This window comes from Lissotriton helveticus, chromosome 10, assembly GCF_964261635.1.
Source record: "Lissotriton helveticus chromosome 10, aLisHel1.1, whole genome shotgun sequence".
Classification (NCBI taxonomy): domain Eukaryota; kingdom Metazoa; phylum Chordata; class Amphibia; order Caudata; family Salamandridae; genus Lissotriton; species Lissotriton helveticus.
In genome coordinates, this window is record NC_136071.1 from 734,115,933 (window position 1) to 734,131,754 (window position 15,822).

Genomic DNA, 15,822 nt, shown 5'->3' on the forward strand with positions numbered 1-15,822 from the left:
TAGCGACACTCCAGGCGGCATCATGGAAGCTTTGGTAAAGTGGTCAGTCCAACACGCTTAACAAAATGGGGAGGAACCGGGAGGAAACCAGGACGGTACTAAGGACCTACCGATTGCGATGCAAAAGCTGGCAGTCCTCTCCTGGGTTTGGTAGCTACAGACTGAGCAGTGCTCGCTCGGATCGACACAGCGCAGCCCACCCCTCATGCTGGAAATCCATCATTCGTCTTCTGCTAGCAACCGCTGGCAGAAGGATTCGCTCGAGCTGCAGGCTGGGGTTGCCTAGCAACGCTGAGAACGAGAGAAGCCTCAGAGCAAAGCACACGGAGGCCATGGCTGCACGAGGAGGACACAGCAGAACTCGTCTCAACACACTCTGTGGGTCTCGCAAAGAGAGCGACCTGAAAACAAAGTCGGAGACCAAGGCAGAAAACAAAGCTGAAACTAAGAAAACGGACAATCGCGCCAGCAAATAGGCAAATCGGAAAAGGCAAAGGAGAAAACAGAGGCTCCAAAAAGCAACACGAATCCGGATTTAAAAGGTACGTTGCCGGGCAGACAGGGGGAGAAGAAAAGGCAGAAAGCCACCACAAGCATGTTTTCCCCTATGGAGGGCAAGAAGGAGCTGGGGGTTCCAGGGTCACTGCAAATGGAAGAATTAGGGGCCAATCAAGAAACTGTACTCACTGAGAGCCCCCAGGGATCCCCCCGGGCTAGCCCCTTAGTACACAGAGTGGAAGGGAGGCCCTCCTGGGGATAATGCATGGAGAACACAGTCCTTGGGAGCCCAGAAGTATCAATCAACCCCCAAGACAAGGTACTTGGACAGCAGGCTAGAAAAGAGTACCCCCTCTGGAACACCGGGTAAAGAGAGGGCTGTAACCGAGCCACCAAATAAAGGAGATAAAAATGAAGGAGCCATCCCAAAAAGGATACACAACACAGGGTATCTCTCCCCAGACTACAGGGAAAACTTTTACTCACTGAATGAGGAATCAGCCGAATCAGTATCCAAGCTTTCTTCCAGCAGTGAAGAGATGGAGGGGGAAGACACCGTTACAAGTAATGGCAGTCAAGACGAGAAGAGAACCCAGTAAAGAATGAAAAGGGGGTCGGACTTGAAGAAAAATAGATCTAAGAAAAACGGGGACGAGGAAGAGGAGCTCGGGAGGGACTACTCAGCTACGCAACTAATAGGTCCTGGCAATCTGAACGGGGCAGGAAGAATATCTAAAGGACAACAACCCGGTCAGGTAGAGGCAAAACCTCACGTTGAACCCCAAGAGCCATCCCTGTCAATGATCTTTCAATCCTTAAAAACCTTCCAGGAGGAAATCAAGAATGAGAACAGCCAGTCACGACTTGCATCGAAAAAACTCCAAGGCACAATGCACAAAATTGGTAAAACATGTTCAGAAATAGCAGACAGACTGGGCATGGTGGAGAAACGCACGGAGGACTTAGAAAATACAGTGGATACACTAAAAGATAAGGCATCCTCCCAAGACTGCATGCTAAAGGATGTTATGTGGAAACTGGAGGAGGCCAAAAATTGGCAATGCCGGCACAACCCAAGGGTGCTTAGAATTCCCGAAAATGTCGAAGAAAAAGATGTAAGGGAATATACCATAAATCTATTGAAAAACTCGCTACAGGACTGGGACAAAGAGGTCCAGCGCGTTCATAGATTTCCCCTGTAAATACCCAAACGACCAGCAAATGCACAAGGGTACCAACAGGTGATTTTAATATACTTCGGGAACTTCCTACTTCGGCAGGCAGTGTACGATCTGGCCAGACCAAATATGAAAAGGAAAGGGGAAAACTTTACGCACTTTGCCAAACCAGACTTTGCACATGCCACCGTAGAGAGAAGATGGAGACTCCGGCAGCTCATAACCCCTTTTCAAAAGGCCAGGGCATCAGCTTTCCTACAAAATCCAGCAAAACTAAAAATTATCCATCAAGGGCAGAACTTCTATTTTACTTCCGCAATACAAGCACAGAAACTGCTAGATGAGATCATAACTGGGGGGAAGAGACTTGTCGATGCTAGTTAAGTCAAGCAACCCCGAGATTATATCTGGTGGTAGAAAATGACACAGCAAATACATTCGATCTTTGTTCTCTCTGGTGGACTTAAGTGATGATAGAACTAAATGCATAATGATTAACGTTCAAGTACTGATACGCAACAAAAGGATAAAACTTTCAATGTGTATTAAGATACTAGCCTTGGTTCAGTTTTTTACCACTTTTCTTTTTGGTCTCGTTTTCTGGTTACTACAGTTAGAGGGGTGAGCACAGGGTGTTAGGATGGCTTGCGGAGGGGCGGGGGTAGGAGTGAGCGAGGACAATCCAGACGCTATCACACAGGCTCAAGATTGAGCCCGACTGCCTCAAGAGAGGAGGGGGGAGGGGGGAAGTGGGAGGTGGGTGGGGCGAGAACTCAGGCATATTGTCGGTATAGAGCACTCAGTCAGGCCAAATTAAAGATATTGCATCAAATGGCTCGCCTATTTATGGGAGAATAAACAACATGAAAAAGTGGTAAATCAAAGGAGGGGTCATACTCAAAATGTTAACCCCTTCCAAGCTCATGATGAGCTCAGCTCGTCGTACAGTGCTCCTGTGCTCATGACGAGCTGAGCTCGTCACGACCACACCCGTTTTTATTGCTGTCCAGCACAGCAGGGGAATCGCTCTAGCTGCGATGCGGTTAAATGGCTAAGCTAAGGGTGTTATCTATCAACATCTGTAGCCTCAATGACCCGAAAAAATACAGAGTGGCAGTGAGATTAAGATCAATAAGGGCTAATATTATATGTCTCCAAGATACACACGTGGAGGGGTCCCAACCGCATCTCTTGAAAACCCTCGGGTATAGATTGATTGTAGCCACAACACAGGCAACTAAGACACGGGGTGGCCATTCTGGTAACAGGAGGGGGTTGCAATTCACCAGGTCAGCTGCCGACAAACTTGGGCAGTGGGCAGTCACGGAGTGCCAGTATAGTGATGGGAAAAAAATTACTATATGCTCCATATACAGGAGTGTCACCGATGATACAGACATACTAGGATTTATTACGAATGAATTAGCTCACTGGTCACTCACTTTGATTGTTTGCAGAGATTTTAACCAGCACTTACCATCGGACTGGTCATCGGGATCTGGTTTCGCATATAATGGGAGGAAACCAAGGGTATTTCGAGCACTCAAAGAACTATGCTCCACTCATGGGCTATGGGACTGCTGGCAGGCTAAACACCCTAACAATCCAGGATTTACATTTTTTTCTAACCCACATGCCAAACTCGCTAGGCTAGATTATGTGTTTGTCTCTGTGAGAAGTTGGCCTGATACAAGGCGCCCACAGAACTGTGGACATCATGCATCAGTCCAAACAATCCCTTATGGTGGTGGTTGTAAGTCAACCTTATAGACTAGCTATCCTAGGGGTAGCATAGACCTAAGCAGTCTTAGGCTTAACTCAAGAGGGCATGTGAAGCCAGCTGTTTTACCATATGCAGTCCTGTAATATCAAATGAAAGGACACCACACAAGTTGTATATTATAAAAATATATGTATTTATTACTAGAATAATCCTCTGTACTCTTTATGAGTGCAGAGGCATAAGCGTTAAAACAAAAGCACAGTTAAACATACAAAAGTTGCACAGTTATGGATAGGGCCGGTGGCCACTCAAACCATATATTAAATAAGTGGTATAAGAACCGCTTTACGAACAATGGTAAGGCCTAGGGCCTTGGGAATCGCTGGGACTACAATGGACTAACAGTAGTTAGGACGGGAGTAGCCCGCGGGATTCGGGTGCAGCGCTAAAAGCACACGCATGCACCAATGCAAAGTCAATGGTGCGTAAAAGTTACAAAGTTACTGTTTTAGAAGTCTTCGGACTGGACTAGAACTTAGCCACTTAAAACTAGGACACTAGAGGTGTAAACCACTACAGGAGCACCGGTGTTAGATCGTTACCTCACCCACAGGAAGCGGGTGCATAGGTGCCAAAGTGTGTTGGGTTTCGTCGTGGTGATCTATGGAGCCTGGAGATGAAGATGCTGCAGGCGGCCAGGAGAGAAGAGTCCGGTTGGATCCAAGGGTGGATCGAAGATGTAGAGTACCTGAAAGCAGAGGGGACAGAGTCTGGGTCACTTGGCAGTGATCAGGATGGAACCAGGAAGGAACCAGGCAATGTCGGGCGCAATCAGGTGGTTGTTTTGAAGCTGGTCTCCGCTGCCACGTGGACTCGGGGGCATCGAGGATGACCAGGAGTGGATCACGAGCTGTCCCACGAAGGCTCTCGCTGTCGGCGGTGTCAGCTTCCGGATCGGAGTTAACAGGCCTTGGCAAATAAAACCCACGCAGGATTTGAAGATTGCTTCTTACTCGGACCAGCAAGGTCAGAGCGGTGGCTCCTTTTCAGGGGAGCAAGGGCCAGTCTGGAGCAACCAGATCAGCGGTGTAAATTCAAAGGTTCGTCGGTACTGGGGCCACTAGCCAACGGGCAAGTGACCGGACCAACGCGTCTAGCAGGAAAATGCAAAAGGGCCCCACGCAGCACTCGGTGAGTGTAGAGGGGTGATCTTCGGTGCACGAATTGCTCGGGGCTGGGGCTTCTCAAACCCCAATATACAGCTTCGAGGGTGCCTCAGGAGCTGCACGGTCAGCACTTCGCAGTCTTTTCAAGATGGCCGGCCCCACGCTTCACGTCGCCTCCACGGGTCTCAGATTTGCTGGGACTGTGGATCGGGCTGGAAGCTGGGTCTTGTCGATCTCTGTCGCTCGAGTTTCGGCAGGAACTGCAACAAAGCAAACCGTTGGGCGCTGGATGGTGCCTGTTTGCACAGGGTGGTCACTCCTTGACCATAAGGGAGATTCTTCAGTCTTCCACGTCGAGTGGGATGTCGAAGGGTCCAGAGTTCTGTATCAAAGCTTCAATCAGGATAAATCTAATGTCTTGGGACACAGCTCCTACCTTTATTCCAAATAAAGGGGCTGGATATCCTGCTAGGTCCCTCCTATGGGTGGGACCCAGGAAGGGGGTGGTTACACCCCTTTCCCTTTGTCCAGTTTCGCGCCAGAGCTGGGGCTGGAGTGCCCCAGGACCGGTTTGAACTGGGCTATGCATGGGGAGCCTTGTGCGCCCCAGGCAGTGTCTAGTTTCACTCGCCCTGCCTGCCTCAATCCACTATCTCCTGTCTGGGGTGGTGTAACACCTCCCTGTGACAGGATACCTTTTGTCCAAGCCTCCCCTTCCAAGTTTCGGTCAGCAGCAGGAGGCCAGACGTGTGTCGGTGGCAGCAGCATCCATTTTGTGATGCTGGGGCTCTGGTTAGATTTAACCGCGTTTTAAGTAAAGTTACATGTCTTCTCCCTCTAGAAGGGTGGAATTCTACCCCCGTCACCAATAACCGCGAGGATTAGAATGCACTTGAGAGTATATGGTATGGCAATACCCTGGAACAGCTATAAGGAAATGGTTCCGAAAGCTGCAGACAGGCTCAGCTCATGCTAGAGCACCATCTCACATAAAACGAAGCACTCTGCCTCCAGGACTGTTAAGGCCTGCCATAGGAGTGACCTATAGGTATATATGTGTCCAGATATAGGTTTAGATATAGGTATACTATATCTAAGCAAGGAGTGATTACACGACCTTGCCCCAGCTGAGTGATCAGCCAGTTGTGTCTGTTTGAATGGCCAGCCAGGGGTGGCAAAAGATATGCTGCAGCCCCTGGTAGGCCTTGGATGCACCTATGCCCTGGGTACCTATAGTACACTGTACAGGGGCTGATAATGTGTCCAATACCAAATTGGTGATGTACCTATAGTACATGTATGTGAATTTAGAGAGCGAACAGCAGGCTGTGGGTCTGATTAGCAGGCCCACAGCCACATTAAGTCGAAAACCAGTGAAGCAAAAAGCAAAAATTGGGGTGACCATAGGAAAGCAGACCCTACTCTCCTACAGTCTCTAGCACCATGATCTCAAAATACCTAATAGACAGACTACCTCTGGTCCTTTCGGATCATAACCCTCTAATTCTGAGTGTTGACATTAAAGGGATACAACACAACCAAAACATATGGACATTTGAGAGGGCCCTACTCCTAAATGAAGAATATTGCTAACTTATAAATAAGTGGATACTTGAGTTTCTGGAGGTCAATGTGGGTAACACACCAATAGAAATAGTATGCGACACTCTGAAGGCAGGTATAAGGGGAGAAACCCTACGATTCTCTCTTAAATCTAATAGAGAAACTAAACAAAAAATAGGAATGCTGCAGGGGAAATTGGTGGAAGCAGAGGAGGAACTCATAAGGGCAGTACAAGCTAGACAGGACATAGAAAAGGCGCTATGCGGGGTGGCTAGTGCAAGAAATAGAATTAACAATATCTTCACAGAAAAGGAAGTGTGCAAGGCCACAATGAATAAAGAGACCACTTACGAACTGAGTGAGCAAGTGGGACATCAACTGGCAGTCCGCACGAGACAGCAAGGCACGGCAAACATGATCAAGGAGATTAGGGACCCTAAAGAGGGCCTCAAACAAGACCCGAAAGCAATAAGAGTTGGATTGCAAAACTTTTATCAAGAGCTTTATAAGGAAACTAATAAAAGGCAAGATGAGATCGAGAGGTACCTAGAGCAGACTATAATATCTCAGCTGCCACAGGAAGACCAAGATAGTCTAGATGAAACACCACAGTGGGAAGAAATTTTACTGACAATAGCTAGGCTGCCGGGCTGGACGGAATACCAATAGAATTCTATGCTAAATTTTTTAAACCACTAAAAGGAATTTTAAGAGATCTAATAACACATGTCTTTCAAGGAGGGCATCCGACTGGATCATGGGCTCGGGCAAAAATTGTAGTATTCCGAAAGAAAAACAAAGATCCAAGGGAATTGCGATCCTATCGCCCCATCACGTTAATAAATTGTGATTCTAAAATCTACTCAAAATTATGAGCTAGTCGACTAGCACCGATCACACATAAAATTGTGTCAGCTCCCCAGCATGGATTCTTCCCGGGAAGATCCCCCACTGACCATGTACAGAGGGTGATCACACTCTGACATAACGGAAGTAGCAGGAGACCCTATGGCGCTCATATTATTAGCCACAGAGAAAGCCTTCGATAGGGTTTCCTGGCAGTGCCTATGGTCTGCAAAGTCAAAGAGTGGAATTGGGGAACAGTTCATAAATGCCACTCGCAAGCTATACACAAATCCCAAAGCAGTTGTAATGATTAACGGGGCAATGTCAGAGGAAATTAACATATCTAGAGGGACAAGACAGGGATGCCCCTGCTCTCCCCTATTATTTGCAATCTTTATCGACCCTTTTATACGCAGATTGGAAACTAACCAGGCAATCCCACCAATTAAAACCCCAAATGGTGACACCATGACTCTAGCCTATGCGGATGACATTGCGCTGGTTACAAGTGATCCCGGAGAAACTGTAATAGTTATGGAAGAGGAGGCAAAAAAGTTTGGGGATATCTCTGGGTATAAGCTGAATAAGGATAAAACGCAGATAGTTAACAACAATAAAATCACCTACAGGGACGATAGGATAGTGGAAAACGCTACATATCTAGGGGTTAAAATAACGGCCAACCTAGATAAATCGGTCAAGGTCAACCTGGAACCACTCATGAAACAAATCTAAAAGGACCACAATAGACTACATAATCTGCACCTAACCATAGTGGGTAGATGTAACGCAATAAAAATGATATTTTTCCCAAAATTGTTTTATTTTTTTAGGGCAATATGCTTAGAGTTCACCCCGCAGATTTTTAAAGATATCGATAATATATTCTCTCGATTCATCTGGGGATATAGAAGACCACGTAGGGAACTTCGATACATCTCACTCCCAAAAGATAGAGGCGTTCTCGCCCTGCCTGATCTTAAAGTTTATTGATGGGCTACAACTTTGAAATATGTTACTGTACTATTTTCCCCGAATGGGAGAAACCAGCAAGATGGAGAGGCTCCAACACCACAGGAACTCATCCTGGGTAACGAGGCTAGCGAGCATCTATGGCGACTTACATACAACTGCTATTTTAAAAGAGTGCGCATTAAAACGTTAGTAGGCATCCATACAGCTTGCAATCATATACGCAAACACCTGGGAATTGGGAGGATTGCCTACTATACCGTCCTATTTAGAAATAAATAATCTCCCGGAGATCTTCAATGACGCATGCATGAACAAATGGCTAAGGGCAGGGATTAACCAGTGTGGATGCTTCTACACTCCAACAGGGTTTAAATCATTCGAAGAGTTAAAAAGTGAATATACGCTAGACCACAGAGATTTTTTTAAATATCTACAAGCTAGAGACTTCTTAATGAAAAAAGGGGGCGGACATCTAAATTCCAGAGGATCCCAACCATCGAATTATTTAACAAAAACAAAACGGTTAAGATTGGGGAAATTTATGATAGTTTGACCACCACTCTCCCAGATGATATGAACAAATTCATTGGAAAATGGCAGGATAAACTGGAGATAACAGAGGGGACAAGCCAGAGATCCTATGAATTATACCAATCACTGTTAATGTCGGCTGGATTACAAGCCCAATTCTATAAAACATGTTTCCAGCTGTACTATACACCAAATAAGATAGCTAAATGGGGCTCAGGCAAAGGTACAGAATTCCCGCGGAGTGCACTATACGGGGCGGCATCATACATATATTTGCTACTTGTGACACACTTCGGCCTTTGCATAGGGAAATTTCAACCTTCCTAACTGAAATCTTTAAAACAAGAATTGAAATCACCATGGGAGAAATAATGCTAGGAGTAGACGGAGACATCCGACTAAAGTCTATGCAAGGGCTGATATTTATCTCTATGGCCGTGTTCAGAATATGCCTGGCTTCAGCCTGGTTGGACCCAAATCCTCCGGCTTTTCAACAGTGGCGGGCGCAACTACTGGCCGCATATAGTCTAGAGATAGCTATTTATAGAAGGAAAGGACGAAATAATAATAAGAAGGGGTTGGAAAATTGGGACCCCCTTCAGAAGTGGATGCAAAGCTTCCAATGTTAAGCGTAGTCTTGGATTGTTGAACTAAAATGTGTCAAAATGTAAAGAAGCATCTATGACGTTATTGATATGCCTGACAATGTATAATCATCAAGAAGCAATATGCCTGAGGGAAGTTTCGGGGGGGGGGGGGGGGTCGTTTGTAAATGATAAAAAATGTGTCTCAATGAAGACTTGTTTAAAAAAAATACAATCTGAGAGATGTAGGTTAACTCCCAATTCTCAAGGTCTTGACTGCTGCTGATTCATAAATAAAGATGTCAGTGTTGCGCTTGCTAGCATAAGAGGTGGCAGGTAACTGTGGGGACATATTGAGGGGGTACTGTCTTTTCATTAAGTATGATGATTAAAAAAACAACAACAGGCAATGGCAAAGTCAATTGCACTGGATTTAATATGCTAATGTATGTAATGCAGGATTTTTACAGCCAGGCAGATTCAAGAAATGAAAACCTATCTGGACTGAAAGCATTCTTCGCTTTTGAATTAGTCCTGTTTTTGCTTCTAAGTAAAATAAAGGTTGAGTGGCAAGTACTTTTAGTTCCTTTGACATAGAAAGAAAGGAAAGACTATAATGCGGAAACATTTACACCAGCCTTCATTTCACATAGAAACCAAAAGAAGACAGTATCGAAGGCAAGGGAGCCTTCAATATAGACAGTCTGTCGTTTCTAGGCAAATAAAAAATACCTGGCCTGTGGCAGTACCAGTGAGAAGTCACAAGGAGGGAAGAGTTGGAGAAATGAGGGGAAAGAAGAAGGGTCAGGAGGGAAGAACAATAGGGGGTGATGGTTGGGAGAAAAAGTGAGGAAAAAAGAGGGAAGATGTGAGTGAATAAAGAAAGGTGTTGAGGGTGGAGAAAATGAAGAGCATATTTGAAAGAAAAAGGAACAGGGAGGAGTCACAAGAGAGTTTGGCGGGTGGTAGAATGTGAGAAACATAAAGGAAAGAATGGAAGGAGCAACACGAGGGAGCAGTTGGTAGGGGGGGACCAATGAGCAAACAAGGAAGAAAGGAATGAGGGTGGTGGTGGCCGAAATGTAGAACACAACCAGGAAAAGGCCTGTTGGAAAATATCTCCTAAATGCAGTTGAAAGCAAGTAATATAATCAAGGTGGAAAAACACAGCGCAGTAAGCCAATACCATTAGTTAAAAATGCAATACTTCCTATTGGTTGAGCAAAGATATAATTGAAAAAGTCTCAAGCCAATGGAAGAAACGGTATAGTCTACAGAAGTCAATGATCGGAAAAAAGCCCACTCCAACGCCATAAAAACGTAGACAGCCATAAATGGGGAAAATCTATGATATGAAGCTATACAAGTGAAATCAGGCAGAACCTAATTTAAACAAAAAGTGTATAAAGAAATAATAAAATGAAAAATAGCTTTTCAGACATTTCTGAAAAACAATACTTTCTAAAAGACTGATTTTTTTTTTGCTGCATAGCCTGCTTTCACTTAAACTAGGCATACTATAGCTACACTATGCACCAAGATCACTAATACTAATTTAAAAGCATACTTGTACATTCAAATGTTCGGGAATGAAAAATAAAGTTGACTTACAGTTGCAGCTCCGTTGACTTGCACAGATTTGCTAGCAGTAATAAGAGTGGCAGAAAGTCTTTCTGAAATCTGTGTCTCTCTTAATTTTTCCAAACTCTGAGAATCACTATGGATAAAAAAAAATCACATACTGAGCGAGATTGGAAGCTGGTCATAAGCACTCAAGTGTGGACAAATCAACAAGATACTTACCTTCGATAATGTTCTTTCTGGTGGATACTCTAACCACAGATGCTTCACCTTTAGAATATTCCCGAGTCTCCAGACTGGATCTGGAAGTTTTCGTAACACAAGGCCGTAGAGTTTTGTAAAAGTGTGTATACTGATGCCCATATTGCATCTTCACAGATGTTAAGGACGGGTACTCGGCATGCAAACACAGTGGTGGCAGTCTGAGTTCGGGTGGAATGTGTTCAGACCCTTCAGCTGGTGCTTTTTGGCCACTGTGTAGCAGATATGAATGCAGAGGACCATCCACCTCTGAGCCCTTCTCTGCACCGCCTTGCCTTTCTTCACCCCAGAAATCCCCCACAAACCAGGCAGATGGCCCATGGCTTCACTAGATTTATATGGAACTGGACTACTGCCAGTCACCATAGCCCTCAGATCTTCACCACTAATAGATGGCCTCCACAAACCACAGTGATGTATCTGTCACCTATTTTGTTGTAAGAAATTAGCAAATAGGATAACACACAGAAGTAGTATCACTAGAGATCTGGCAAGAAAACTTTCTGCAAATTCGGATTAATTTGTCTATGTAGAACCAAGGACTGATGCTTACTTGGGCTGTGCAATGGGGTTTCTTTTGCTTCTATACAACAGAACCTCACTCCACAAGAAAAGTTCAGTGCAGTGGTAACAAACTTCTTTGTATGTTAAATAAGCCCCCTTCAAGAGTGGCTCATAGCAGAAGTTTTGAGCAATAAACAAGACCTTCTACACGGACTCTTACAAGCAATCTCTTTCACTGTCTTAAGCATGAGTGTGTGCTTACATCAAACCTTTATTAAAGGTCAACCTTTAGCTTCAGAATTCTTTTTGTCTAGATAATGCATTATTTAGCTCAACCTACTTTGCATCACACTTATTGTTGCAGCTTCTCAACATTTCATGCAGTGTATTCCTTGAGCTTGGTCACACTCCCATAAAAGAAGGGCTTGGTCACACTCCCATAAAAGGAGGGTCATAAGTACATCAAAGAAACTTTGAAATCCATACATTTGAGAATATTACTAGAAGTTCTCTGAAAGACTGAGTGAAGTGCATCAGCCTTCCCCTTCCCTCCTATATGGTAATCATCTGCCCACAATAGCTCTGAACATATTTACCGGCGGACACACTGCTTCAGAAATTCAGGAATGGAAAGTAAGAAAACAAGTTACTTACCTGTAACTTTGGTTCGCCAGTATTGGTAACTTTCATAGATTCCCATGCTTTGTATCATTCCCCGTCGTCGGAATGGGAGTCTCGGTAACAAAAATACCATAGTTGTAGGTACAAAAGACCAAGGAAAAAGGCCTAGGCCTCATTCTCTTTTGTAGCATATCACCCTCTTTGTGTAAAAGAGACCAAACTTAGGCCTCAGCCAATCAGAAGTGCCTCACCCCTTAGAACCTTCCTGAAGGAACGTCAGTGCCTCAGATTTTCGTAGCCGTTGTGTACTTAGACACCATATCTGTTGTAGGCTGAGCTTTCCTCGGGGAGGTGGGTGGGCACATGGGAATCTATGAAAGTTACCAATACTGGGGAACCAAAGTTACAGGTAAGTAACTTGTTTATTACCCCAGTATTGGAACTTTCATAGATTCCCATGCTTTGTATCAGAGTAGCAAGCAGTTAGCAAAAAAAACACATTTTGCATCATCACAGTATAGCAATAGGCAACATGACAAAGATACAAAATGTGAAAGACGGAAGGTGGGAAAGAAAGGAAAGCTCACCAATCAAAAGAGGTTCCTTAGGACAGCCTGTCCTGCTGCCGCATCATCTTGTTGTAAGGACTCCAAGCAGTAATGCCTGGTAAAGGTGTGAACGCTGCTCCAGGTAGAAGGCTCTGCAACTGTCCTTGATCTGCACCCCCGCAAAGAGGGCTGTTGAAGAAGCCACAGATCTCGTGGAATGTGCTTGAATCTTTCCAGTCAGAGGTTTCCCTGCAGAAGTGTGACAATGCAGAATGGCACTCGTGATCCATCTTGAAACACCTTGTTTGGATAGTGGAAAGCCCTTGCTTGGACCCCCAAAGGCAACAAACAACTGAGGTTTTCCGAAAACCCTAAGTACGCTCCAAGTAGAATTTCAAGCACCGTTGCACATCTAGCGAATGCAATGCTCTCTCTGCTGCTGTAGCCGGTTGAGGGACGAACACCTTCAGAATGACTGGCTCATTCAAGTGGAAGTCCGAGGGAACTTTAGGCATAAACCTCGGATTAGTTCTCATGATGACAGTGTTTCTCTTGAATTGAAGGAAAGGTTCTTGGATAGTCAAGGCCTGCAATTCTCCAACACGCCTAGCCGACGTGAGAGCGAGGAGGAGAGCCAATTTCCATGAAAGGTATTTCATATCAGAACGATGGATTGGTTCAAACGGGCCCTTCATGAGTTGAGAAAGGACTAGGTTCTGATGCCATGTCGGAGGAGGCGGTCTCACTGGAGGATAGACCCTGAACAAGCCCTTTAGAAATTGCTTGACAATTCTGGAAGACCACAAGGAGGGCCCAGACCCAGTCCTCCTGAACCTTGATATTGCCGCCAAATGGACCTTAATCGATGAATGGGCTAGTCCGGACTTAGGCAAGGACAGCAGATAAGGAAGGATCTGATGAGGCTTGGAAGCGAAAGGATCAATGCGTTCTTTCTTGCATCAGAAACAAAATCTCTTCCACTTAAGATGGTAAGTCCTCTTTGTAGAAGGAGCTCTTGCCTGAGAAAGGACCTCCTTAATCTCAGTTGATATGGGTAGGTTCATAAACTCTCGCTGCTCAGGAGCCATGCAGTCAGGTGTAATGACTGCGGATCTGGGTGCCAAACTTGTCCTTTGGACATCGTGAGGAGATCTGGTAGAACCTCTAAAGGAAGAGGAGGGGCTATCGACAGCAGATGGAGTTCCGTGAACCAGAACTGCCTCGGCCAAGCCGGGGCTATCAGGATCATCCTGCACGGCTCCACCTTGATCTTCCTGAGGAGCCGTGGGATCAGAGGAATGGGAGGAAAAGCGCAGACAAATGTCCTCGACCATGCTATCGAAAGCACACTCCCCAGAGAACCTCGATGGGGAAGCCTGCTTGCATAAGCCCGGCAATTCTTGTTGGTCGGAGTGGCAAAAAGATCGATCTCCGGTCTGCCCCACTGGCTGAAGACCTCCTCCAAAACTCTCTGATTCAATTCCTATTCGTGGCTGACTGAGGATGACCTGCTCAGTCTGTCGGCGGTTTCGTTTAGGACGCCTGGCAAGTGTTCTGCCTTCAGCGATATCCTCTGAAGGATTGCCCATTCCCAGATCTGCTGAGCTTCTTGTGACAATGGACGAGATCTGTTTCCTCCATCCTTGTTCACATAGTGCATGGCCGTGGTGTTGTCCGTCCTGATAAGCACTTGTTAACCTTCCAGGCGAGGAAGAAAAGCTTGCAGAGCCAGTCGTATCGCCCTGAGCTCTAACAGGTTGATGTGGAGGCGTTTCTCCTGGGGCAACCAATGACCGCTGACATGCAGGTCTTGCATCACTGCCCCCCAACCCTCCAATGACGCGTCCGTTGTTACCACATGTGGAGACGGGTCGCTTACGAAGGATAGACCTTGGGACAAGTTGTCTTGATCTGTCCACTACAAGGCCGCTTCCTTCATCCTTGGAGTGACCATCACTCTGTCCTCGAATGAACCGTGGACCTGCTTCCACTGGTTGTCTAGTTGCTCCTGCAGAGGACGCATCCTTAGTCTGCAATGGGGAATTTGTGGAATACACGATGAAATTACTCCCAGAAGAGACTTGTAGCGGCGTACTGAAAGACACTTTTTTGTTTGTAAGTCTTGGGCCAACGTCTGTAATTTCTCTCTCCTTTCCGGAGTAGGGAAGGCTCTTGAGAGCTTTGAATCCAAGATGGCTCCCAGGAAGCGAGCCTTTCTGGACGGGACCAGGGAAGACTTTTCGTTGTTCAGAGTGAGTCCCAGATTCTGAAACAAATTGGTACAAGCTTGAACAGTCTCCAGTGCTGCCTCCCTGGACGGAGCTTTCAGTAACCAGTCGTCCAGGTAGGGGAAGACCTGAAAATGGTTCCTTCGCAGGAAAGCTGCTACTGGCGAATCGGAACGTGGAAATACGCATCCTCGAGATCGAGCGTGGCCATGAAATCCCCCGGGCTGACAAGCTTCAAGATGTCCTGGAGGGAGACCATCCGGAAGGACAGGGAGATGAGATAGGTGTTTAGCTCCCTGAGGTCTAAAATCGGGCGCCACTTCTCTAGCGTCTTCCTCACCAGGAAGAACCTGGAATAAAATCCTTGCCCCCTTTGATTTGAGGGGACCGGCTCTATTGCTCCCTTCCGGAGCATCTGTTGGACCTCGAGCCGCAGGAGACGCTGGTGCTTCGATGGAATGGCTGCCAGGGGCTTGGGTGGAGGGACTTGCGTGAATTCCAAGGTATTCCCTTTCCGAATGATGTTGAGCACCCAACGGTCCGATGTTATCCTGGACCAGTTGTGAAGGTATTTAGTGACCCTGCCTCCAACTGATGATCTCTTGAAGGAAGGTCCAGTAGGAAGAGCTAGGAGGCCGCTATTGGCGCTTGGACGAATCTTGTCCTCGTCCAGCCTGTTTTCCCTTATTGTAAGGCCTGGAGTAGTTGGTAGACTGGCCTTGCCGCTGCTGATAAGGCTGACGGTATTGCTGGGAACCTGAGCCCGTGGTGGAATAGCGTTGTTGTTGAAAGGATCCTCTGTAGTTACCACCTCTACATCTGGATCCCTTAAAAGGAGACTTTCGGTATTGAAGGGTCCCCAAGAACCTGGCAGTCTCCGTGTCCTTTTTTATTTCTTGCAGAGTGTCGTCAATGAGTTTGCCGAAAAATGCCTTCCCATCAAAGGGTAGATCCAGGACCTTGTTTTGGATCTCAGGCCGAAACCAAGTAGCTTTGAGCCATCCTTGGCGACGGA

At 46.1% G+C, this 15,822-nt stretch overlaps 1 protein-coding gene across 4 annotated transcripts in view; it reads right to left on the reverse strand.

Annotated features, from left to right (window-relative positions):
- LARP4B (La ribonucleoprotein 4B) overlaps positions 1-15,822 on the reverse strand; it is a 639,242-nt gene that overhangs the window by 82,522 nt on the left and 540,898 nt on the right. For all 4 annotated transcript variants that reach the window (XM_078663295.1, XM_078663296.1, XM_078663294.1 and 1 more), the window contains one exon: positions 10,676-10,781. In XM_078663295.1, the coding sequence (XP_078519421.1) occupies positions 10,676-10,781 (106 nt within the window). The remainder of the gene's footprint in view (positions 1-10,675; positions 10,782-15,822) is intronic.